The following is a 25,116-nucleotide window of genomic DNA, read 5'->3' as shown; positions in this document are numbered from 1 at the left end:
CAAGACTGTCCAGAGGGGGGGAAAGAATAAGAAACGTGTTTTTACTTCACTGTGCACTGCAAGGTGAAATGATGATAAACTTGAACTTTCCAGGTCCTCGAAGCCCAAGGCGAGGTCTGAACTACTGGAACGTTTCAAAGAACTCCCAAAACACATTTATTTTGCCTCCGCTTTTTCTTCATCGCTTACGCCTCTTTCCCTGACCTTTCTCTTCTGTGCCGCTAAGCTCTCTCTCGGCCATATTTTACTCTCAATTGTAGTTAAGCTGTCTTTGCCCTTGTCTTTTTTTTTTTTTTTTTCCCCTCGCCCCCAGTATCGTGTCAATGTCTCGCTCACAGGTGCCTGAGAGGTGGCTTAGCTGTATGTGGACGCTTTCTTTTTTTTTTTTTTGTTTGTTTTGTTTTGTTGAGTCTCTGGTGAATATAAGCCTCTGGCCTTGGATCGGGATGCGTGTCTGATAAGACACACAATTCTTTGTTGCAACTGCCTTTCCTCTCTGAGCCAAGATACAAGTGAAATTCTATCTTGCAGTCGACAAGTTAAGTTAGAAGTGATGCATGTCATGCTTCAAAATGATTCTCCGTGCGAGACTGACTGGGGGGGGTAAAAAAAAAATCCCTCTCGATCTCGTTTTCCCCTCACAAATTAGCTACTCGGTCACATTAATAGAATCAACCGTTTTGTTGCCGCTCTGTGACAGCGAAACTAAAGCGGATTTTTTTTTCTCACATAAACACAAATTGCTCTCTGAGTGTTAATTAAGTTTTCCTATCATGTTTCAGGCCCTCCAGACATGTCAACTGGTGAACCGATACTCATTCAACATGAACGCCGGCCCCTCTCATCGTGACCTCTTAATTTGCCGCACAAGAGCTTTTATAATTGCTGCATATGCATCAGGTGCTCGTGCGCTAATTCGGCGGAAAAGATCATTAAGTTCAACCGTTTAAATTGACGCTCGCAACCCTCGGTGCACAAAAAATGGGACAAACTAATGTGTCTGGAATGATTCTGGGGGTATACTTTGAACACGTCTAATTACGTGTTATCGAGAGTTAAAATGCATTTTTCTTCCTTACAGTGTTGTGATAGTACCACAGGTGTCAAAGTCAAGGCCCGCGTGCCAGATCTGGCCCGCCACATCCTTTTATGTGGCCCGCATATACAAATTTAAGCATGTCAACTTCCACGACGCTTGCTAAAGTCTTAACCAAACTTGAAAATGTTCATATATATAATGTAATAATTACAATGTTTAAATAATCCATTATTCTTGAATTCTGATGTCAAAACTAGTTATCTATCTCACTGTGTATGTAATATGTCGAGGTGGTTCAACATGCATTTTTATTTATTCATTTAACATTTTTTGTATTTATTATTTTTTATTTAACCAAAAAAAAAAATATATATATATATATATGCGTATATATGTATATAAATGTGTATGTATCCCTAAGAACTTAAAAAAAACAATCAAAAAAGGAAAGTAATATAGATCAACTTAAAACAAAGAATAACTTTATTAACATTGTAAAAAGCCCAAAACAGCATCAATTTGCATGTAATAAAAAAAAAATTAAACATAAGTGAGAGTGCCACTGCCCCCTACTGCAGTGGATGTGCACATACATTTCATTCGACTACTACAGCAAAAAAACAAAAACCAAAAAGCAACAACAAGCCAAAAAAAGCATGCCCCCCCCCTCCTCACAGCAGCATTGTGACAAAAGAGGAAAAGCCTTGGCATGAGGCTGACGAATTCCAAATGTGAACTGGGTCATCACGTATTGCCAAAACATGCAAGTACAAAACATGCAACACCTCAGCGTTAAATTCCAAAATATTACAATGGTTCTTCATGCCTTTTATTTAATCCCAACAAATGGCGTTGGGTTTGTAAAGCTTCGGCAGTCCGCGTTATTAAATGATGCTGTGGAGAAAGTAAATTGCCAATTACTCCAGTTGAGATTTTAATGGCGGGACTTTGCCAGAGTTCATTATAAGTAAAGAGTTGTACGGGGGAGAAGGAGGGCCGCTGGCCTCGACGAGTTTGTCTGCAGCGCGAGATAATGTCGCTATTACGCGTTTGGTCCGTGACTTACGCATTATTGTAAAATGTGCATTAGCCCGAGTCAGCAGTTAAACGTGCCGCAGTCTCCGTCCGTTTCGAGTTGATGTGAAGACAAGTCAGAGAGAGCTCCAATGGGACATGAGAGCGAGAGAGAGAGAGCTGTGAATGGCTTGTTTGTTGATGATGGGATCGATTGGAATGAGCCCATATTGTTTTGCTTTGTTATTGTTTGAAGTAGATACCGACACCAAGTACCAGTACTTGATAATGTTGTTGTGTCTTGCAGTTGCGATGAAAATGTGATGTGATGGACATGTCGCAATGATGAAGCACAACTCTGTCAGATGGAGATAGAGAGGCCCCCCGAATAGGAGGAGGGTATAAATCAGCACTTTGAACGATGGTTTTACGGGTCCCTCAGAGCCCGCAACTCGCTTGTTAAATGAGCGGCGAGAAAAATAAAAGCGGCCTCGGCTGGCTGCCTCCTCTTTTTCTGCCACTTTGCACTTTTTGGGGCGTAAATCATCACCTCTTCAGCTTTAAGTCGCTTTGTGGTGTTGATGCACGATTCTTTTGCAACATGTTAACCCCACTGCCACACATGATGAACTGCTCACTGTCGACACCTGGCCGAGAGATCCAGAGATTGTTAGCTAACATGATATATGCTACCAGCGCTAATTTGAAAGTATTATAATGCCTCCCACAACTGGTCGAGGATAAACACAGCACTTTGAATCACTTTCATTTATCAAAAGAAACTCATAGACAAACTGAGGCCCTCGTCACTCAACACGTAGACTGCCCAACATGGCTAGCCAGTTAGCAGCCTTCTGCTAACTTGTTTTACCTCAAGGCAGATTTTTAAGTTCTCATCAGCCCACTTCACTGACCCTAACTCCAATGTGAACTTCACTTTTTGGGTCAGGAAGCTGACTGGAGACGCAAGCAAGCGTGGGGGAATAAATTCTACAGTGCCGCCTCCTGTAATGTCTCCGCAATTGGCCGCGTAAAATTCCATTACCATGCCACCATTTTGCTTGGCTGTGCCTCGCCACTCAACATCCCAATTATAGTCGTGGTTAAAGATGTCACGATAGCACCGTAGCGAGCCAGCCTACGGCCTTCAGGAAATGAGTCGTGGAGAAAAACACGCAGGAGGAAGATGAGCGACACTCTGCTCACCCCGCTGTGTTATTCACTCCCTTCCTCTTCCACGCTCTATATGTCTTTATTTTGCTGATGCAACCACATCCTATCTGCTGACTAACTGACCCACATTCCCTCTTTTGTTTGTGTATGTGCATTGGTGATGCTTTGCTCTGCATCCGCCTGCCATTCCCCCCCCCCCCCCCCCTGAAGACATAACTGCCTCCCGCAGTCCTCAGCGGGAACCAATTAAAAGATTGCTCTTTCGGGGCTCATCGCTCACTGAACGTAAATTATCAGGAAAATGCCTTGTTTACTCATTCGCACCACTCACGGTCACCCCCCCCCCTTTCCTTCCTTGAGATTTCTTATCTGTGGCATTTGGCTCCAGTCGTTGGTGCATTTACCGTTTCTTTAATCAGTGCACTCTAAAACACCCTCTAGTGGAAAGAAGGCTTTCAAACGGATAGTATTAGTACTCGACTCATAAGTACTCACCGATACCAAGTAACCAATACCACTAGTAATTTTGATATTAAAATATGCTATTAAACAAATGGCCGATAATTTAAAAGAAAACATTTATTATTCCTTATAAAGGGCAGAATATTTACTCTGAATTATAGTAACCGGCTTTTGTTCACTTTTTATTCGCAGAACGCCACTAAGCCAACAGACTGAGGACTCGGACAACTTCGGATGTGACGCTGAAGAAGAGCGAGAGACTTAGAAAGCATGGCTCTGACCGACAAGCATAAAGTGAAACGCCAGCGACTCGACAAAATTTGTGAAGGTAAGAAATTAGTTTTTCTACGATTTCAAATCAGTATTCCCCATTAAAACATGCCAGGAATCCATTCCCAACCCTCGAAAATATTTTTTGTCAATTTTTTTTTTCTAAACACAAATTGCATCGTAGAATATAAAAATATCTTAAACGAGAATATAAATAAAGAAAGAATTTTATTAGCTGCAATTACTGTCCAATGGGAATAGGACGAGTTGCAACAACAGTTGCTATCGTGTCGTATGTGGGCATTTAAGGGGCGTGGCTTCGGGAGTGATGTACCATTTTTAACGTCGATTTTCATACATAAATCCCATCTTCCAATTTTCAATGAATATTCGATGACTAGCTGATTACCTGAAGTCATCTGTACTTTGACTCCTTATCGCAGCTCAACAACAACAACAACAAAAAAGACATCTCTGAAATGTTTTTGAGAACATATGAGAAAAAGGTTTTGAAGGACACGTTATCCACAAGTTCAATTTCACGGTCAAATTCGAGGTCAAAAGTAACCAAAATATACACCACTCTTTGAAACGATTGCAAATTTGGAATCCTCTGAATTGCAACAAAAGCTGTTTTTCTGGAAAATTGACCCAGGAGTTGAAAGAACGGCGGTTAGATCATATTTGGTGGGCCTTAGCTCCATCCCCGCCCCCGACCCCCCACTCCAATTGACCTAAAATTTCAGATGTTGCGCTTTGATTTCATCCATCCATCCATCCATCCATCTTCTACCGCTTATCCGGGGCCGGGTCGCGGGGGCAACAGCTTTAGCAGGGAAGCCCAGACTTCCCTCTCCCTAGCTACTTCTTCCAGCTCTCCCCGGGGGATCCCGAGGCGTTCCCAGGCCAGCTGGGTGACATAGTCTCTCCAGCGTGTCCTGGGTCTTCCTCGGGGTCTCCTCCCGGTGGGACATGCCCGGAACACCTCACCAGGGAGGCGTTCAGGAGGCATCCGAATCAGATGCCCAAGCCACCTCATCTGGCTCCTCTCGATGTGGAGGAGAAGCGGCTCGACACGGAGCCCCTCCCGGATGACCTCACCTTATCTCTAAGGGAGAGCCCGGACACCCTGCGGAGAAAACTCATTTCGGCCGCTTGTATCCGTGATCTCGTTCTTTCGGTCACGACCCATAGCTCGTGACCATAGACGGTCACGCTTTGATTTCATTCAAACCAAAGTCTGCTTGGTTGAACCCGCTGGATGATTTGGCATGGAACAGTGGTGGCGTACCTCGACTTACTCTATAAGTGACCCAATTTCCGGATTTCTCGCCTCACCAGCAATCGCTTGGCAATATTTTGTCCAGAAGTTCCGATGGGAAAAAAAAATCAACTCGAGGCACATTTTTACAATATCACAATCATTTCATTGAAGACATTCACACATTAAAGATAAGATTTTACCTCTATTGACAATACTCGTGCCACAAGCGTTCTGTCTATTGGGCCTTTGATAAAGATGCCAAGAAGAGTCGAACGGCAGTAAGGGAAACGTGGCAAACACCTGTCGCGGCCATCGCTTCCCTCCTCCCTCCTTATGTCCGTTCCATCTGCTTTCCCAGCATGTATTTTGGTTCAGGCAGCAGCACCCGGTGCCCACCATTGCAGTTGTTCGGAGCTCAGGGACGGGTTGCGGGGGTGCTCATATTTCCAAAACGGCACCGCAGAGTTCGTCATGATGATTCCGCCATGTTAGTTGCCAAGTCCAACGGCGACGATTAGACTTGGTAATGTGTGGTAATCAATCATATGACACACTGTTTATTAGGGTTGGCCTTTCATAAGGCGTTAGTCATGGAAACAAATCGTCATCTGGCATGTCATGAAAAAAAAAAATGCATCGGCGTAGACGCTTCTTGAAAGGCTTGAAATTGTCCGTGGCTGTGAACGTACCCGATCTAGCCAAAAACCAAGAGCCCAATGAGGATGAGCCATGTAGAATAGAAAAAAAAATAATAATAATGAAAAAACTTTTTTCATCCTTCCTCCTCCCGTATTGGCATCTTGCTCTGCTATGAGGTCACCGGTGCGAGATCTGGTTCTGATACCACAGTCACTACACCCCCCCCTCTCTGGGCTTTTTCCAGGCTCATGACCAAAACCTACTCACCCCCACATGCCCCCCTCTTTTCAGAGGCTTTGCGGAGCTGCAGGGAGGAGCTTAGAAACCTCACACAGTGTTGTGTCAAAATCATGCAACAATTTGTGTGTTGCGCGGGCTTCACAAATTCTGTGCTCAGATTCCTGCGCAAATCTCCTTAAAGTTTTCCAAAATAACCTCCTTAGTATTACATGGACCCGTTGCCTCTGAGGGTCGAACCGGAGGCTGATCCCCCGGGGGGGGGGGGACAGATTATGGGTCGAGAAGCTGATTTGAAGCAAAATCTATGGACTCCTGCACCTTGTTTGCTCCTGGCACCTGGCACGGCTCGGCTATTTATTAGAAACGAGAAGTGTAGAGTAGAATCAAGATTTTGCATTTGCACAAAGCAGTCAGATCAAGCCGTCATTCGTATTATTGAGGGTTATGTGCTATTCCTGTCATCGTGGAAGGTTTACTTAAGTAGATTTATGGGGACAGCAGCCAGCAGAGGGCACAATTACTGTCTATCCTCATGCAGTGTTCGTGGGCGGTGGTTTATTTGCTCAGCTGCTGAGAGTACAGGTGGGTGAAGTGTTTCTATTGCGGGGAGGGGGGGCGGTGGGGGTGTACATCTACAAACACATCTGTATATTTGACAACACCTAAAATATGATTTTGATGAGTCTACTGTTGTTATTTGTTTATCTCCGCCACAAAGGGGTGTTGATCTCTTGAGTGTGTTTTCTATGATCTGTCAAGTAATCATAATAGGCAATCCGGCTCAAGGCCGTGTCGACCGGTTGGCACGTCTGCCTCACAGTGCGGACGTCCTAGGTTCGATTCCGGGCTCTGGGTTTCCTGTGTGGAGTTTGCATGTTCTCCCCGTGCCTGCGTGGGTTTTCTCCGGGTACAGTAAATCCCTCGCGATAACGCGGTTCATCTTTCACGGCTTTGCTGTTTTACAGATTTTTTTCAAGCATTACATTTTTTTTTTTTTACAGTGCAGTATGTTCTGCATCCTAATCAGCTAAAGGGACTGCAGACTCATGTCAACAGTCTCCGTGCCTCATCGCTGTACGACTTGCCAAATTTTCTCCATGACAAAACCCACAATGTTGACAAAATATTCTGTTCAGTATTTCTAAAAACGGTCGGTTGTAACAATTAATTGATCACTCTAAATTGTCCCGAGGTGCGATTGTGAGTGTGAATGTTTGGCTTGCATCCGGCTCAGGGTGTCCCTTGCCGACTGCCGGAGGACGGCTGGGATAGGCTCCAGCACACCCGCGACCCACCCGAGTATAAAGCGGTTCCGATAATAGATGGCTGGAATAATGTTACTTCAAGTTGGTGATTGCCACTAGCTTCAATCACCAATTTTATATCCTTGATCGTGATGCTGTCAAAGACAAGTACGAGATCACAGGTCTCGCGTACAAGGCAGCCGTGCACTTAATGTTTGTGAAGTGCGTCTTGCAATCGAGTTGACAGCATTATTCTCCGCGGTGAACACTCCTACTGTAATCCCATTTCCACTTGGGGACGCCTGCACCTCACCGCGACATAAATCAAATGAGATTTTTAACATTCGGAGCATGTTTTGGTTCCATTACAGCACAGGAGACAATTGTATTCATTGGTTTGAAGAAATTTCTATTCCTTCTTGCACAGCGCGCCAAGGTCGAGGGTTTGACCACGGCTGGAAAAATGAGGAGATCTTGAAAATTTTCTAATTAAATGCAGAGTTTTCAGAAAAAAAATGTATTGAATAAACGTGATTACACTATTGATAGGTCTCGACAGAATTCATGAACATTCGACTGTAGAACAACACAACTTCGATTAATTTATTTGTCTGCTCAATGAAATGAAAAGTGTCGGCTTTTAGCTGCCCTCAAGGTAAGCTTTGACACTCAAATATTCAGAACTGTTAAACAAAAACAAAAAAATGCATGATCCGTCCACGATACCATATAATGCCATGAATTGGACAAGTGCCACCAAATCGTGGTGGACAAAAGCTCTTTCCGCGGTGGCATGTTTCAAATGTAACCTTTTGTTTTAGAAGCCAAAGGTTATTGGTGCGTTGGATTAGCGGCTACAACACCAAAGCGCAGACCCCCACCCACCCCGCATACACTGCCTTTTTTGTTTTGTTTTGTTTGCAGATTGTAGAACTATTCAAAGTGTAAAAGATGAACAAAATACAATTTCAGAGCACGTACAGTATATACAAATGTATCAATGAGCAGTGATAAATTACGGGTTTACCCGGGCCTTTTGTCAAATTGATTCGACCATGTAACCCATTTCTTATGCATAAGCAAGCCCTAAATAACTCTGAGTAGGGCAGTGAACTCGAGCTACAGAGACACCGAGGTTGGTTCCGGACCGGGCGGGCAGCAGTTGCGTGGCGACTCTGCAGCTAGCGCGAGGCCTGGAGGATTAGTGTCCAATCAGAGTGGATTTGACATTTACTGACAGCGCATGGGACTTAGCGGAGGGAAGCGTATTTCATTCCATAACGGCGCGAGTCAGCGCCCGCCCTCTGCTGGGAATACGGACGGCAAAAACCTGTTGGCGACACATCATCACCATCAGGTAGGTGAGACTTCAGAGGTGCCTGAGGGGTCCCTGAGGCGGGCGGACTCTGGGTCATCGGCCCAATTGGTTGCCATCGCCGTCACCGGGTACACTCATTTGTGGTTCACATGACGTCACTACGAAGTGGAATTAAAGAGGCTTTATTTGGTTGTAATCCCTGGTAGCAATCGGCGGGGCGAGTAAAATGTACCAAAGAAGGGAGAGATAAATCCTATTGGATTAGTACAAACCCATCCCTACATCGAACCCACCCTAGCCCCTCCTTGTCTTTCTTTTTTTTCTTTCTAAATCGACATTTGGTGGCTCAATCGTGCAGCCTGTCTCAGCGTAGATTTGCCTAGTTTGTGTACAGCCTTTGTGTGGTTCGTGGTGTGTTTATGTGCGGTGTCCTCTTTCCAAACCAGCATAACCGGAGATTAATTATTCAAGGGCTATCAGCTGGAGGGGGAGCCACCTGAAAGCACGGACATACAGTATTACGACCGGATATCAGGTGAAATCGCCAAACTCTGCTTGGTCTTCTTGTCGGCTGGTTCTGTAACTACCTCTTTCTGGTTCATCTTTGGGTGCTAATACCAAGACTTTAACGACACAAGTGGAGTACTTTTTTTTGTGTGTGGTACAGTACTTGTTTTGTTTTTCCACATTTTTCTCAAATGCTTGTCACCAACAAACAGTTAAGTCTCGGTCGATCCCACAGTTGGGACACTTTGGGGGGGAATGAGAGTCAGTGGGACGGGGCTGAGAGTGTCTACGAGCAGCAGGCAAGAGTAGCTGGCCGGCGGAGCTCTTTGTCATACGGAGAGGGGGGAGGAGGGTGGTATGAACCCTCTGCAGGGGTGCGTCCTCCTGACCTGGATTTGAAGCGGGATACGTATTCCTACCAAGACTACGGACAGATTTACCCAGGGGGTCTGAGGAAGGGCTCTGTGCCAGACCTGAACCACTACGAACGAGCAGCCATGGCTCACAGAGGATCCATCCCACATCAAGATTACTACCCTCCCGATCCGGGCATGACTCCTCGTGCACCTGAAGCCTTTTACCGGGCCGAGCACCAGGCTCCACCACCTCACCCTCATCCGCTCAGTAGGTCTGGTTCTCATTTTGGCTTGGCACCCGTGGCTCGTGTTGGGTGGGATCAAGCTCAGGGCGGGAGAGGAGGACCTCAGGCGCCCCCGTCCAATTTACCTCCTCTTCCGACGACTCCGACTCACGATGTGAATCGGGCTTACAGGGAGCCCGGCGTTCCCAAGATGATGTCTGATAGTCAGCGCAGACCCTCTCGGGATACATCTCCTGCTCACTACAGCGTGGAACACGCATCTCCTCGGTACGCAAATGAGCCACCACCTCTGGCCGGTCAGTCCGTCTATACCGATGTTAATGGTCGCCCGTTGGATCCGCAGCAGCAGCAGGCTGCTACTTGCCTAGTGGTGGATCCTTCCAGTCAAGGTATGATGATGAGGCAGGAGACCGCCTCGCCCTATACACTCCAGCAGCAACAGCAAATACAGCAGCAGCAACTGCAGCAGCAGCATCTTCAACAGCAGCAGTTGCAGCAGCAGCAACTCCAGCAGCAGCAACTGCAACAGCAGCAACTCCAACAGCAACAATTACAGCAACAGCAGTTTCAGCAGCAGCAGCAGCAACTTCAGCAGGAGCAGCTGCAACAGCATCTGCAACCGCCTTTGCCGCCTCCCAACACCGTAACCATCGCCGACCCTAAACTCCCTGTGGCGGCTCCGCTTCCTCCCGCTTCGCCCGCCCCCTTGCAGACCGCCACAGTTCTCCCAGTTGCGCCCGCCCCGATACAGGCAGCGCCGACTTCGGCCCCTCCGACTGCTCAACCTCCCGTTCCCCTTCCCGCCCCTCCACCTACGGCCCCGCAGACACCTTTACCCGTGGATCCCAAGAGGGCAGCCGATCCAGAATTTCTTGCTTTGTTGCGAAACGAGGGCATCTCTGAGAGCACAATTTCCTCGCTCATTCAGCAGGGATTTGACTCCACGAGCATGCTGGCTGTCATGGAGGATAACGATGTACGCACTGTAGCGCCCAATCTCGGGCAGGCACGGGTACTTTCTCGAGTGGTCCACAACTGCAAGCGACCCACTGAGGCGCCGCCGGTCCCCTCTCAGCCTCAGACACCCATGCGGGGGCGTTCTAATAGTTTTAGCCATCGCTCGGACGTCTATAACCAGCAGCACCACCACCAACCTCTACATCCTCCACAGGCTTTGAATGTCGACCCTCACCTGATCCCCCCGCCGACACCTGGGGCCATGCAGACTATTTCGCCAAGGATTGGAGAGGTAGTAGGCAGAAGGCCCAGCAGTGCACCCTCTCAGCAGCTCTTAGAAGCCTCTGGAGGTTACCCAGGCCAAGCACCGCGTTCCCCGGGGCCATATGTCGGCGCCATGATGCCCGTTCAGTCAAGACCCATGTCTTCATATTCATCTGGGATGAACATGCAAGGGTTGCCCGTGCAGGGTATGCAGATCATGTCGCAACAGATGACCGGATCAATGCCTGCTATAGCTGGTTCCATCCACCCCATGCCAGGAATGCCCCAGCACATGCCCGTCTCCATGCCAACTTTACCTCAAGCGCCACACCAGTTACCTAAAGCGTATTCCACCAATTACACGGTACCCATGGAGCTAATGAAGAGGGACCGGAGCTTATTGCCGTTGTCGCCCATGCACAGCCCTCACCCGAATGCCCAGCTCATACGGAAGGGGGGAGGACCAGCAGCAGACAATGCCCTGGTTCCTGTGGGAGGCTCCGTTCAAGGACAAGGCGCCATGGTTGCTAACCAGAAGCTAAGTCGCCGCACCGGTCCACCAGTCATCGTGTCCACTATGGCATCTCCCGACACAAGTAAATGTGTATTTACTCTTGAACAACTGTTATTTGTTTTGATCCTGCTCGGAGTTCGTTGCGGTATACTTGACTGCCTTCATCTTACTGCATAAAGAAGGTTTCACTGGATTTGTGCCCGTCCTAGAAGAAATCCTTTCAGTCTATTCCCTCGTCTATTTTTTCTACATGTCTGGCTAGTTTGGCAAAAGGCGCTTGTCAGACTTTCATTTACCTCGTAGGACCACCTCCGTTCGTGTGTGCAGTTGCAGCCCAGTACGTTGGGCGCTATCTTTAATTCATTGGGACTTTGAGGCATTGCTTTCTTAATTTGCATTTGTTATGGTCTGCAGTCGTTGGCCAGTCTCCTCGCCAGGATTTATTTCTCATTTCACTCTCATTAGTGTGCAACATTGTCAATCATTGAACCAAACGGCGGCACAGACTGCTTTTATACAACCATAATCTGCTGTGGCGATGAGGACATTGCACAATGGCAGATGTAGTATCACTGTTAAATGCAGTAAGTCTCTCCATCGCCCCCAAGCTCATTCTTTTGTAAACATGCATGTCTTATTCCATTATGATAATGAGGGTGCTGCAGAATAGCCTGGAAAAGGCTTTAAGGCTAACCAATCTACCTACAGTAGCCCAACACGGTGCACACTGACATGCATCCCACATAGCGATATCGGTACTGTCTCGTTCTTGCGCTTGTGCATCAGACTTCTTCATATCCCGTTTGCTCATTTGGGTGGCGACATCAGGGAATAGTTTAGCCACAAATGCTAACGACCTGGTCTCGCAGCATCACCGCGCCGATAAAATCAAGTCACAGCGCTGATGGCCGACGTGTGACGGTGTCATTTGGGCTCCGCACGCCACAGTGACAAGACGGAGCGCAGATTTAATCCTCTCAGATCCTGCGTTTTCCACTGTTGCGCTAATCCACAAATACTGCCAGTCTGTCCTCTTCTGTCAGAGTCTGTTCTGCACACAGCTAGGGGCTTGACAGTGAGGCACTGCAACAGATTTCGTAATGAAGCACTTCTTATTGTCTTTGCAATTATGAAGTGTAAAAGAGAGAGAGTATTAAGAGACCCTTTGGGCCTCTCCTTCAATGAAACGCTGGTGTCATTTGCACGGAATGTCGCATGGGTACATTGCAATCGGCAAAGAATCACTTGTTTGCCTGCGGGGAAGACATTTGTTGTTGCGTGGTCATTTTGTGCGTTGGTGGGCATTCGCGAAATTGGATTTGGGCATATTTGGATTTGGTTAAAGTCTTGGTTAGTTGGTGATTGTGTGTTTTTTTTTTTTAATGAAAGATTGCTGAGTTTATCAAGGAGAAACTATTATTTTGTCATGTTATTGTCATGTATTTTATTTTTACACATACAGTGGAATCTCTAAGGTCAAAGAATTTTTTTTCCCCCCAGAAGAACCGTACAAGTACTGTATTTTCCATACGAGAAAGGCACTTCGGAGTATAAGGTGTACCTTTGATGAATGGCCTATTTTCAAACTGTTTTCATATATAGGGCGCACCACATTATAAGGCGCATAGAATTGAAGCTGCAATAGTGGTTGCATTATGCATCCACTAGATGGAGCTGCGCTAAAGGGAACAATACAATACAGCTTTAGTTAGCTCTTTCACAACCGCTGCAGCTGTAACAAAGCGCTTTACAGAATATTTAAAATACTGCAACCAAAACATCAGAATATTGATGCATACGTAAGGCGCATCGGATTATAAGGCGCACTGTCGGAGTTTGAGAAAATTGAATGCTTTTAGGTGTGCCATATTGCGGAAAATACGGTAAATAGTAATGCAGTAATCCCGCAATCCCTGTTCACAAATTCACATCCTTCCCCCACTTTGCAGAATGTTCTTTGTTGTTGTTGTGTCTGTGCAAAAAGCCCTATATCAATAGTAAAGTGTCAAGGAAATATGTTGCAGTGATAAAACTTGGGGGAGAGACGAGCTTTGTATTTTTAAGGTTAACGTTAGCTTGATGGTTGTTATTGGACGTTAGGGAGCATTTTTCTTTTGTTAATATAGGCAACTACGAATCAGGTTAGGAAGGGGGCACTCCATTTTTTTTTCTATTATTCGGGCAGGCCTCGGAAATGTTTGAAGTCAACTTTTAACGCTTCTCTCCAGTCATACAAATAAAACGGTAACTATTAGGAAGACAAAACAAAACTTTTTTTTTCCTAATTGCCATCCGAGTGTAAAAGGGGAGTTCACCACGAGTACTGACTAACCTCTTTACCAAACACAACACAGCATCACAATGTGCATAACTTTGATAAGCCGTCCCGGTATCTGATGCTGTGTTGCATACCCTTGAGCAAGACCCCGCCTCCGTATGACTAACCCGCAGTTGCTTCCACCCCCCCTCCTCCTCTCACCACCACCACACGGGCATGCTGGCCATATTTGCCACAGTAGAATTTCCACTACTTTTACTTCCACACCGCAGAGCTGCGCCGCGTCTCGTCAGGCTCGGCAGTTCGCTGCCAACGCAGGTCAGTCCCGCTCTGCGTGACACACTAGCCGTGATTTCCCGTAGCGTGACGAAGGGGGTGGGGGGGGGGGCATGCGCATATTCGTTCTGGAGATGGCAGATTATGTATTAACCGGCAGAGCGGGTCAAAGCTGCGGGCAGTTGTGGAGCTGAGTGAGGGATTAGGCAACGGAGGTGGGGGAGGGCGGTGAGGGCGGGGTGACAGATATTGTCCTGCCACTGACTGATGATTGACGGTCGCAGGCAGGGGGGAGGAAAGGAGGCGGTGACAGCTGTCGGTCAACCTTGGACTCGCTATGTAGAGAGAGAGAGATTTGGACAAGCCTTGGCCTGAATCCGCGTACATCGTCATTTTTGCATTTGCATTGTTTGTCGGCCGCTTATTTGTCCCAAACATAACGGGGATAAATATTTACTTCCGTTTGACCGGAGAGGATGGTCGACTCTGCACGCATCATATTTGCATGTTTTCAGCTCGGGGCCAACAGTGTAGCCAAGACAAATTTTGAAACGCAGCAAGAAAAAAAAAAAAAACGGCGGACTTGAATGTTTTTTTTTTTCTGAAAGACTTGCAGGCATTACTTTTATTTTACCTTTGTTTTGTTTGTGTGTGTGATGTGTCACTTTCAACCCAACAAATTCGGTTTTAGTCACGTCTGCCTCACCGTTCTGAGGTTTGGGGTTCAAATCGCTGCTTCGCATGCTCTCCGCGGAAGACGAAATTTTCCATAGCTGCTGTGAATGTGTGGATTTTGTTTAGTTTTTTTTTTTATTTTTGTGATTGACTGACAAGCTGTCATGCAGCTCACCTACGACTCAAATGCGGCTAAATGCTCGAGAAAATGAAGAGCTGGCTGAACACATTGCTTTCATACCCGCGATTTAAAAATGAATTCTCCACAAATTTCGACTGCTTTTCCAAAACAACACCCTTTTGACCATTTGTAGCCGCCGCACGTCACGTTTTAAAACGTCAGTTTGAGCCAGTGAATAATTGAAAGCAGCCGTGTAAGAGTTGTTGAATTGATCCAGACCGAAGTGAATGGAAGCATTAGTCTGATGGAGAAATAATTTTTTTCTCCATTGAACGTACAATGTTGCTTCAGTTGGTTGCCGCCGAGGCATTTAAAAAAAAAAATCTGCTAACTTTCGACATAAATGAGTTTGACAATTTAGACGCGCTCAAGGTTTACGTGGGCGTAAAACTGTTGGAATCCTGAATGAAGATGTGATCCATACTCATGCTGGAATATTAAATTGGAGTCCAAAAGCCTCCTTTGGGGAATCTGCTAGTTGAAATACAGGCCACAACAAACATGCTTCAGAATCAGAATCAGAATCATCTTTATTGGCCAAGTATGTAGAACACACAAGGAATTTGTCTCCGGTATAACACGCTGCACTAGTATCATCGTAAACAACAAAATCATTGAACCATTTTAGATTCAATTATGCCCGCTGGATGACTATTTTATTTTATTTTTTCATGGACTTTGAGAGTATTGTTACCAGAAGACGGCAGCACCTCCCTTTTGGCTCTCGACAGCTTTTGCATGTCCGCTTGTGTGTGTGTGTGTGTGTGTGTGTGCGCGCGCGCATGCTGGCAAGTGGCGCAGAGGTCCTTTTCCCCCCACCAGCTGTTCCCCTTGATATCAGGCAGGATCATTTCCTCTTTGCCTAATGAAAAGGATAAAGTGCGCGAGGTTTGCATCCATGCATTGCTCCACTTTTCCTTTTGGCTCTGGCTGGTCTTCTTTTAGGAAAACCTGATCCCAGGGTCTTCTTTCTTCATCATCAAATCATTGCAGTGTGTGTATATGTGTGTCTGCGGTGGGCAGTGGAGGAAGGGTTAATGAGAGAAATATGTTTCCAAACAAACGTCATACACGACTCGGCACTTTTCATTCATTTACGTGCTTTTTTTTTCTTTTCATGTCTATCCGCTCAAACTAAAAAAAGACCACAAAATGGTTTTAACATACATGAGTGACTTCCCAAAGCCACATTTCCACCAATTACAGTTTCATACACAGGTTTTTGTGTTCAAACAAGAACCCTCGTATACGGTCCCCCCCTTTTTATTTTGGTGCAGGACAAACTGGGGGCTGAGACACAGAAACTACGTTTGCACGCAGTCAATGTTCAGGATGTGGTCCAAATCCCGGTTTCTGAAACATTCGGGATAGCCCGTTTATACGCGTGACTCCCACATACATGGTAAGTGTGATCCATGAGAAATCCTCAAGTTAGAGTGGCATCGAAAGATGGCCGCCGGTGGCTTCAATTTTCGCGATGGCAATTGACTACAGAAAGTCGAAAGCATTTCATTGGGGGGGGGGGGGGACAACTTCACGTGAATCATCACCAGAATTCCTGTGCACATCTCAACTCATGCCCACTTCAAACTCCGCAACATTTTTGGATTCACACGAGGGTGCAATCGACATCACATTCCCTCCTCCATCGTATCTTCAACCACACTCGCTCACTTGCTTCCTCGCGTCCTTTTTTTGCTGCGAGGTGATGCACGAGGCTGATGGGAAAGGGGGGGGGGACAAGAGTGATGGTGTCACACAGACAAGGAATGAATAAGAGAATGAGAATTTATGCGGCAACAACGACCCCTCCCCAAACCTTCCAACACGAACATCTGTCGTCCCCCTTGCAGCTGTGCAATCTCTTTCATTCCTTTTTTTTTTTTTTCAACGCCACTCACGTATTCTCGTCCTGTCGCACAGAACGGTGTTTGTACTTTAAGTGTTGGTTGCGAGAGGGTTAAAGCAAGGGGGGGGGGGGCTGCCTTGAGCGGATGGGGGATGACGGCTTTTAAGGGGTGGGATTATGCAGTTGACCTTTCTCTCTGTTCGCGGTCCTCTTGTCATGAATGAGGTCTTGTTTTTTTTTTTTTTTTTTAAACTACAGCTCGGCTTTGGACTTGTAACGCTTTAAATGGTCGCGTTCGCTTTGTATGAAGTGCTTGTCGTACGAAGAGCTTTTTTTTTTTTTTGGTACTGTTATTTGGTAGCTACAAACGGCGTAATTTATGTCTTTGTTAAAGGCTCAATATTTGGCCAACCTGGAATGGGATCTCGTCATTGGGTGAGGTTGAACCTCATACGGCGAACGAGCGATTGCGGGTCAAATTTCGAAAAATTGGCAAATGAATCTTTATTTGTACCGGGGATAAATTCAAACCGTTAAGCTATGCTAATGCGGTCGTGCAGGCGTCATTGACAGTCAATGTTTGCATTGGAAAACACTCGTAAGGGCCATCAATCTCCAACCGTCATAAAAGTAGCCGTCGCCTGAAAGCTGAATTCATAACACCCGGTGTCGAAACGCAGACAATAGAACATCAATCTGCTGCCGAGCGGGTATTCAATTCCCCGTTAATTGACTGAACGGCTTCACAGTTGTAACCTGGAGGTCTAATTTATTAACCTTCATTAGATAAATCCAATTAAGCTGTCAATCATAGTGGCGTAGTAGAGGTAGTAACAGCTTTAATCTGTCACTCGGTAATCCCTATTTACGGAAGACTTTAAGACAGAAGGATTTGAAGGTCTTTGCCGTCATGCGGTTGTTTGCTTCTTTGTGTACGTGTGTCGTCTTGGCTGAAAGAAGTCGGCTAAATTTAAAGTCGTTTTTTTTTAAAATTAATATAATTTAATTTGGTTTGGTTTTCGTCATTGGCGCCACCACTATAACACGGGTTTATAAGCAGTCACCCCCCCAGCCAAGTTTGAATTTAGAGACTCGCCACAACATGATCCCTCCTGATTAGGATTCAGCAAAATTAAAAGCAAGACATTTTATGACATTTCGTCTCATTTCTATCAGCCCATTCACGGTATGACCTTTTGCATTAAATGCTAACGCTAAGCTAGCCATAGACGAAATGATCTGGTTTTATTGAATATTTCGGTCTTTAAACATATTGTTTAATTCTTTAGTTTTATGTGTCAGTTCAATAGTAAACCTCAGATGGGAGTGGCCAACAGCTTGAAGCGAACACACTGCGCCTCTAATAAGGAGAACTGTGCGAATGTCATTTACTCAAAATGATAAACTCATTCGTGGAAACTGGCCCTCAAAAGTATGTTTTTAATAAGTTTGTATGTGAGAGGGGTCAAACTAGAAGTAGCTTTCTTCGGGCATCAGTTTCTGCCACAATGACGTCCTGAATATGGGTTATAGCGCCACCTGTTGTTTTGGTAAGCCCTTGACAGCCTGCAATTGCGCGAGATTTTTCACTTGGCATTGATGTCGGAGGAACATCATGTTTGGATTCGGAAGCGGTGAAAAGAAGATTTATACTGTACATAATAACCTTGTATGTGTGGACGAGTAGCTTTAATTCCCGGTTGAAATGACATTTGGAGGAATGTGTACAAATAAAATGTGAGCGATACCAGAGAAAAACAGCTTGAGTGAGCGGATACAAAAGAATCTGGCGCTCTTAAAGGACCCTGAAGGCCACATCACCACTAATAAAAAAGGGGAGGGGATGTAAAAAAAAAAAATGAGCAAAAGAGAACAAGGGGAGGCGACACTCGCTGCGACTCGTCCTCCTCGTGCATTTTTTTCCTCCCCTCTCTGCCTTTTTTTTTTTTTCATTTTGGGCTTTTCCATTCCACCCGCACCCCCTCCTCCCCCAATTCCCCTCTCCCTCTCCCTCTCCCTCTCTCCCTCTCTGTGGATGGCAACAAAAGGCTGCCTGACGTCTGAGTGAAAAGACCAAAAACCTGCTGTCTCCAAGAGCAGGGGGGTGGGGGGGGGGGGGTGGAAGTGCTGCGAGTAGAGGGAGGTGCAAGTGATCTGGACGAGACGACGAGGAGGAGGAGGAAGAAGAAGAAGAAGAGGAGCGCGTAGAGAAGCGCTCGTCGCTGTTGGCTCGAGATAAATAGAAATCCATTCCTTATTTTTTATTTTTTGGGGGGGGCGGGGGTTGTTTTTGGGTTCACTTTCAGTGGAGATTTAAAAGGAGTGCCGAGTTTTTTTTTTCTTTTTTAAAATTTTTGATTCAACATCCATTCTACATCCTTTCCCTTCCTCAAGGAAATAAAAGACATGGAGCTCCAGGGGGTGAGGTGACCAAGGAGGAGGACGTGAGAGAATCCTTTAAAACATCCACTTCTTTTTTTTTTCCTTCTTTTTTTTTTTTTAACTCCCCCCCCCCATCACCTCCCCAACACATTTTGTGGACCATGTGCAGCTCCTGATCGGAAGAATGTGGCGACAGCATTTCCCAGGCAAGGAGCAAACGCCTCTTGTGTGTTGGTGCGGATATAAAAATTCCAAATCGAGTCGAGCCGACGAAGGAGGCGTTGGTGTCTAATGAGCCTCCTGAATGTGTTTGCAATGAAGTGTGTCATGCGTGTGCGTTGGAGAGCGGCTGCACTGCTGCAACGCGGAAGGGGGTGGGGTTGGGGGGGGGGCGCGAGGCAGCGCTGATGGTGATTGTAAAGGTTGTCATGTGTCATCATCTGCAGGCCAGAGACAAATTGAGTATGTGTGTGTGTGTGTGTGTGTGTGTGTGTGTTCACGAGCGTCAGCCTGGCGGAAAAGTGTGTTGAACATCAGTCCGGCGCTCTTTGGATTGAGCAAAAACAGCAGCAATTAGCGGCTCACTTCTTTTTACGTACCGGTGCGATTTGTTATTTTAGCTCGGATGCTCCCAGAGGCCATGGGGGGGCGGGGGTGGGGGGGGTGAACACGTTTGTAAGTTTTCTAATGACAATTTATGTGCAAAATATTTCTGTGAAGCTCTTTTTGCAGTTCCTCCAAGATTGTGTCCGCTTGTCACACCAGTTTGCGCACGCCCGCATGTGTGTGCGCACGTCATCTATACTGGCAGATGGTTTCGTATCTCGCTGCTTCACAAGTGAAAGTGTTGGTCTCCATTCCTGTTTGTTACTGATATCACCTTCACAATCCCCACCCTCCCCACCCCCACCCTTCCCCAGGCTTGTTTTCCTCCCCACATTGAGTCTTGTATTAAGTTTGGGGGTGTGGGGGGGGGGCGGATGGACAAACCAGGTCTTTGTGTGTGTCCACATAGTAGAAGACGAGATAGGCTGCTGGTGTAGACGGGGCGCTGATAGGGTCCAGCTGGGGCAAAGGGAGGTTGGGTCGGGGGGGGACGGGGGAGGGAGTGGGTTGGCTCAGAGGGCGCAAGTCTGCCAACAAAAAAAAAATCCCCCCACCCCACCCCACTCTTCCTCCTCCTCTTTTTTTTTTTTTTTTTCTTGCCCGATGCCAAGGGATCGTAAAAGCCACTCCAGAAAGTAGACAGTGCCAGGACACACAGGCCCCCCTATTGTAGCTCGTATGTATGCACAAAAGTGAATGTTTTGTATTGTCGTCAGTGGAAATGACCGGACAACAGTGTGGGTAACATTGGTTTGGGGGCTGCCGGTGCATCTGTGAAGCCCTGCAATTGAATCTCCAGTTGTGAATTCGCACTGGCGCTATATGAAATGCTAATCGCCACATGGGAGGAAGAGGTGGGGTGGGGGGGTCACTAGAGCGAGACTGTTCAGTGTAAAGAAAATGTTCACCAAAATTGTGATTGTTGGGAAAGCACAACGGTCCCTGCGTGCCTGTAACAGAATAAAAGTACCACCCAAAAAAATGAGAGCATCTTGTTGGCCGTAATCTGTTTTTTTTTTTAAGCTAGCAGGCTACTTCTTTCTTAGTGGAGGATGACATTAAAACAAGAAGCAATGTAATAGTTTTTGATTGTAGCACAGGGAAAAATGGTTCTATCATGATTTTAAAAGCCAGAAAAAAAAGGAGCAAGCATTGCGAAGCGTGATGTATTTGGGGTTTTCCAGTTGTTGTTTTTTTTTGGTTAGCATGCTAATTGCTAGTTTGTGGGGGATGACATACAACAACGGGGATGTACCATTTTTTTATCGAGGGATTGGAGTGGGGGGGCGGTTGACGCTATAAAATGTTAGAGTGACATCTTTTTGTTATCCATGTTTGTTAGCTATTAGGCTAAGTCATGGTTAGTGAAGAATGACGTCAGACAATGAAATTAGTAGCGTTTTTGATGATGTGACAGGGGGAATGGTTCGAGTCGAATGCGTTTTGTTTATTTGTTGTTAGTCGGTTACTTCCTGCTTGGTGGACCATGACGTCAATCAACGGGAACGGGGGACTTTTGATTCCGCGAGCAGTTGACGTCAACAAAAGCAGAAAAATTGGAGATTAGCATTTTCGTTTGTCGACGTAAAAAAGTGACTGTGAAATGCATATTAAAAAATGTTAGCTAACAGGCTACTTTCTAATTCATGCAGAATGACACACTCGACTGTCACTAAAATTTAATGGCTTTGTTGGCCCATGAAAATAGATTTTGTCTTTCTATTTACTATTTTCATGTCAGCATGATTGCTGTAAAAAAAAAAGTCATGAAAACTGCTGAGCGAGTGGTGGCCTAAGGGTTTTTTTTTTTTGCTCAGTTTGTTTGTTTGTTTGTTTTTTGCTGAGTGTCACAGGCAAACTTTTAAAATGCCTTCCTCGCAGATGCAAAAGCAGCCTAATCAAGCTTTCTTTTTCTTTACTTCCTACTGAGCTGATCAAAACGGCATCCTTCTTGCCCGCCCGCGTCCTCGAAGCTTCCGGGCTTACGTCGTTTTGCCTCCTTGTTTGGGAAGACTTTAATATCGCTGCACTTGCCACAAAGAACCCCAACTGTGTTCCAGGCGCTACCCTCCTCCGCACCTCCAGCTCCCGCTGCCCTACTCACGCTCTCATTCTCCATCCCCGAGGCCCCCCCGGCTTTTGAGTTGCTAGGTAACCTTAACCAGCTGTTGGTCCCGAGCCCGCTGAGCCGCTCCTGGCTCGAGGTCAAAGCGCGCAAAAGTTTTCCTGCGAACGCTCGCCGTGAACCCGACGACCGCCGCCGTGGCCTTGACATCATCGCGCCGTGGAAAATCTTCCTCACTTCCTTTTGTTTTTGCACTTTTATTGTTCCGCCCACGGAGGGGCCCGATGTGGGGTAGGGTTGGGGGGCGTCCGCGCCGTGCGTCGCGCTGCGCTGACTGCGGCGGGGAGCCTTTTGGCACCTTTTCCCACTCCACTCGGCGATGGGATGTTTGAACCTCGACAAGTGGAAGCGACTTGGCCGTTGAGTAGAATATTACAGCGGGGACATAGACGAGTCCCCGAAGTGAGTCACTCCTCCGTAGGTGATCTGTCACGGAGTTCCATGACTAGAGATTCAAGATAACATTGTATATCCACGGTCCCCAACACCCAGGCCGCGGACCAATACCGGTCCGTAGGTCGTTTGGTACCGGGCCACACAGATAGAATAAATAACTTACATTACTCCCATTTTATTCATTTCGGATTCTGAAAGATGTTTTATTTTGAAAAATGACCGGATCCTCTGTTACATCCGTCTGCAGTATGTCACTCTTGACGCAGGTCAAGGCGTGCTTCTCAGTCACGTGATAGGTTATCGCTAAAATGACACTCAGGAGCTAGCAAAATGAGTAAAAATCAAACGTCTTTGGAAAGTTTCTTTGGCCCAGCCAGGAGACAGAAAAGGAGCCTCCGATTTTCAAGAAAAAGAAGGCTACATTTAATCGACAGTACCAGGAGTCCTTAAAATACGGATGGATCTCAACTGTATTTTTCATGCACTTTGTATTTGTATCTTATTTTGAAGGCACGTTTAAATTAAATGTGACCATAGCGACCAGAGAGTGTTGCAACCAGATAGGACGTTCCTCGTCTTCATGATTCGGGTTTATTATTATGTATGGAAAATACCACCGTTTTCACGCAGGTCATATCGTATTATTTTGTTGCATTTATCCGCCACACCTTAAAGGCCGGCTCCTGAAAATATTGTCTGACATTAAATCGGTCCGTGGGGCAAGATAGCTTGGGGACCGCTGTTGTATATTGTGCAACGGAATGAAAGTGTTAGGCAGCATCGAGTGAATCCGGTGAGAAGACCGATGACTTTGATTAAATACCAATTGCGACATGTGCTTCCCAAGCAAACAGTCAATCCATTTTTTTTTTTAAATCTCCAGAGTTCTGTTCCAAACCCAAAAAATGAACGGATAAAATCAAGCCACGTTAACGATATCAAACGTTATCCTCTCCAGTATCGTTTCTCAGTATCGACTAACACTTCAATATAGCTTCTGCTCCGTGCTACCCGTGCGTGCCCCAATTGGGGTACATTTGTGACGATTGTCATTCTAGCTGACCTCAGCGGGAAGATGTCCGACATGACGGCTAGATTCGGCCAAAAGAAAAAAACAATCCAAACCAAAACAAACTAAATGTCCTTGCTCGTACACTCCGAACCGATTCATCTCCTTCTAATTCTCTATCTCCCTCCCCATCTTCGTCTCATATTAACATTCACAAGTTTATTTTTTTACCCCCCCCCCCCCCCCCTTTTTTTTCTTTTTAGATTAGAACATCTGCAATCCATTTGTGGTTTCAAGGTCTCGCTTGCCAGCGCTGGCAAAAAAAAAAAAAAAAAAAACTTTTCATAGCTCCTGGAGAATCATTCAGTTTGTGATTAGTGTTGGCCGGAGGACGCTATCAAGGCTTCAAGCTTGCAGCAGCACATTAAATCCCCGCAGCAGACCTCCACCGAAGAGGGCGACCTGCTGTCAGATAAAGCCTTATTTACATTCGGCGAGTTTAAACGCGGGGCTTTTGCGCCTCACTTGTAGACACGGCTGGCTGGCTGTTGGGAAATGATAAAAAACACTTTGAGTACATTTATGGGGCTTTGGCACAAGCACTTTGCAACTGTAGCCAAAAAAAGACTTCCAGCCCGAATGATCCCGCTGCCTAATTTAAAACATCTTCAGTCGCATTGTTACATGTGCTTTCGAATGTTTACTTCAAAGCAAGACATTTTGTTTTGTTTTTTTCCGTCGCAGAGGGTCCGATTGGGGCGTAGACGTCGGGCTCCGGTTTCGTTTGGCTTGGTGGTTTGGAGGGCCAATAAACCAACAGGGAAGTGTCATCGTGTGACTCGAGACCATCCTTGCCGTCATGCAAAGCGCCGTTTGAGCGCTTTTGCCGCCCAGGAGGACTCCAAAAATATCAACTGTCGAGCACGGATTGCTTTGACGTCGCTATTTGTGCTTATATGGTTAGCACGTCGGCTTCACAGTGCAGAGGTACCGGGTTCGATTCCAGCTCCGGCCTCCCTGTGTGGAGTTTGCATGTTCTCCCCGGGCCTGCGTGGGTTTTCTCCGGGTGCTCCGGTTTCCTCCCACATTCCAAAAACATGCGTGGCAGGCTGATTGGACACTCTAAATTGTCCCTAGGTGTGAGTGTGAGTGCGAATGGTTGTTCGTCTCTGTGTGCCCTGCGATTGGCTGGCAACCGATTCAGGGTGTCCCCCGCCTACTGCCCGGAGACGGCTGGGATCGGCTCCAGCACCCCCCGCGACCCTAGTGAGGATCAAGCGGTTCGGATGAATGAATGAATGAATGAATGTATATTTTTTTTCAGTCAGACATTCTGGTGGTTAGCCTAGCATGAGAAAATCCAGGAACCTTAATGCAGTCAAATTAGTCAAATTATCGGCGGCCCCTTTAGCGTATTTTGATATGAGCGACGCGGACGCCTTTCGCCGAAATCAAAACGTGGCGAGTTGGCGTGAAATGCTCGCAGCGGCCGGCCGGAAATATTTAGAGACTCGACTTGGCGCGACTGTAAGATATCTGACATCTTTTGTGTGCTACATGCTAACAATTAGCGCGGATGTTCAACTCGCAGCCCCGACTCGAGCTCTTTTTTTTATGCTAGCGGGGGGGGGGGGGGAGTAATAAAAATACCCAAGCGCAAATCAAGTTTGAGGGGAATGTTTATTAGTGGAATGATTTTTTTTTACGGCTTTCAACGTACATTGTGTTCTTCGTGTTATCAAGACCCGCCCATATAAAAGACAGCGGTTTTCGTTTTTGACCACCGTTTTCCATCCCGAGCTTTTCCACATCCCAGTGTCGTTTCCACACATC

At 46.4% G+C, this 25,116-nt stretch overlaps 1 protein-coding gene across 7 annotated transcripts in view; it reads left to right on the top strand.

Moving 5' to 3' along the window:
• The window catches only part of ctbp2a (C-terminal binding protein 2a), a 57,977-nt gene that overhangs the window by 8,549 nt on the left and 24,312 nt on the right, over nucleotides 1–25,116 (top strand). For 2 of the 7 annotated variants that reach the window (XM_052080819.1, XM_052080820.1), the window contains exon 2: nucleotides 3,881–4,016. In XM_052080819.1, coding sequence (XP_051936779.1) covers nucleotides 3,959–4,016 — 58 coding nt within the window. In that variant the 5' untranslated portion in view covers nucleotides 3,881–3,958. Of the gene's footprint in view, nucleotides 1–3,880; nucleotides 4,017–9,109; nucleotides 11,589–13,927; nucleotides 14,103–18,871; nucleotides 19,354–25,116 lie in introns of those variants that run through there. The other 5 variants (XM_052080817.1, XM_052080816.1, XM_052080815.1 and 2 more) reach the window with 4 other exon arrangements.

Source organism: Hippocampus zosterae, chromosome 11, assembly GCF_025434085.1.
Source record: "Hippocampus zosterae strain Florida chromosome 11, ASM2543408v3, whole genome shotgun sequence".
In the NCBI taxonomy this organism is placed as follows: domain Eukaryota; kingdom Metazoa; phylum Chordata; class Actinopteri; order Syngnathiformes; family Syngnathidae; genus Hippocampus; species Hippocampus zosterae.
Note: the sequence above shows the minus strand (reverse complement) of the source record. Positions and strands in the feature narration are given on the sequence as shown.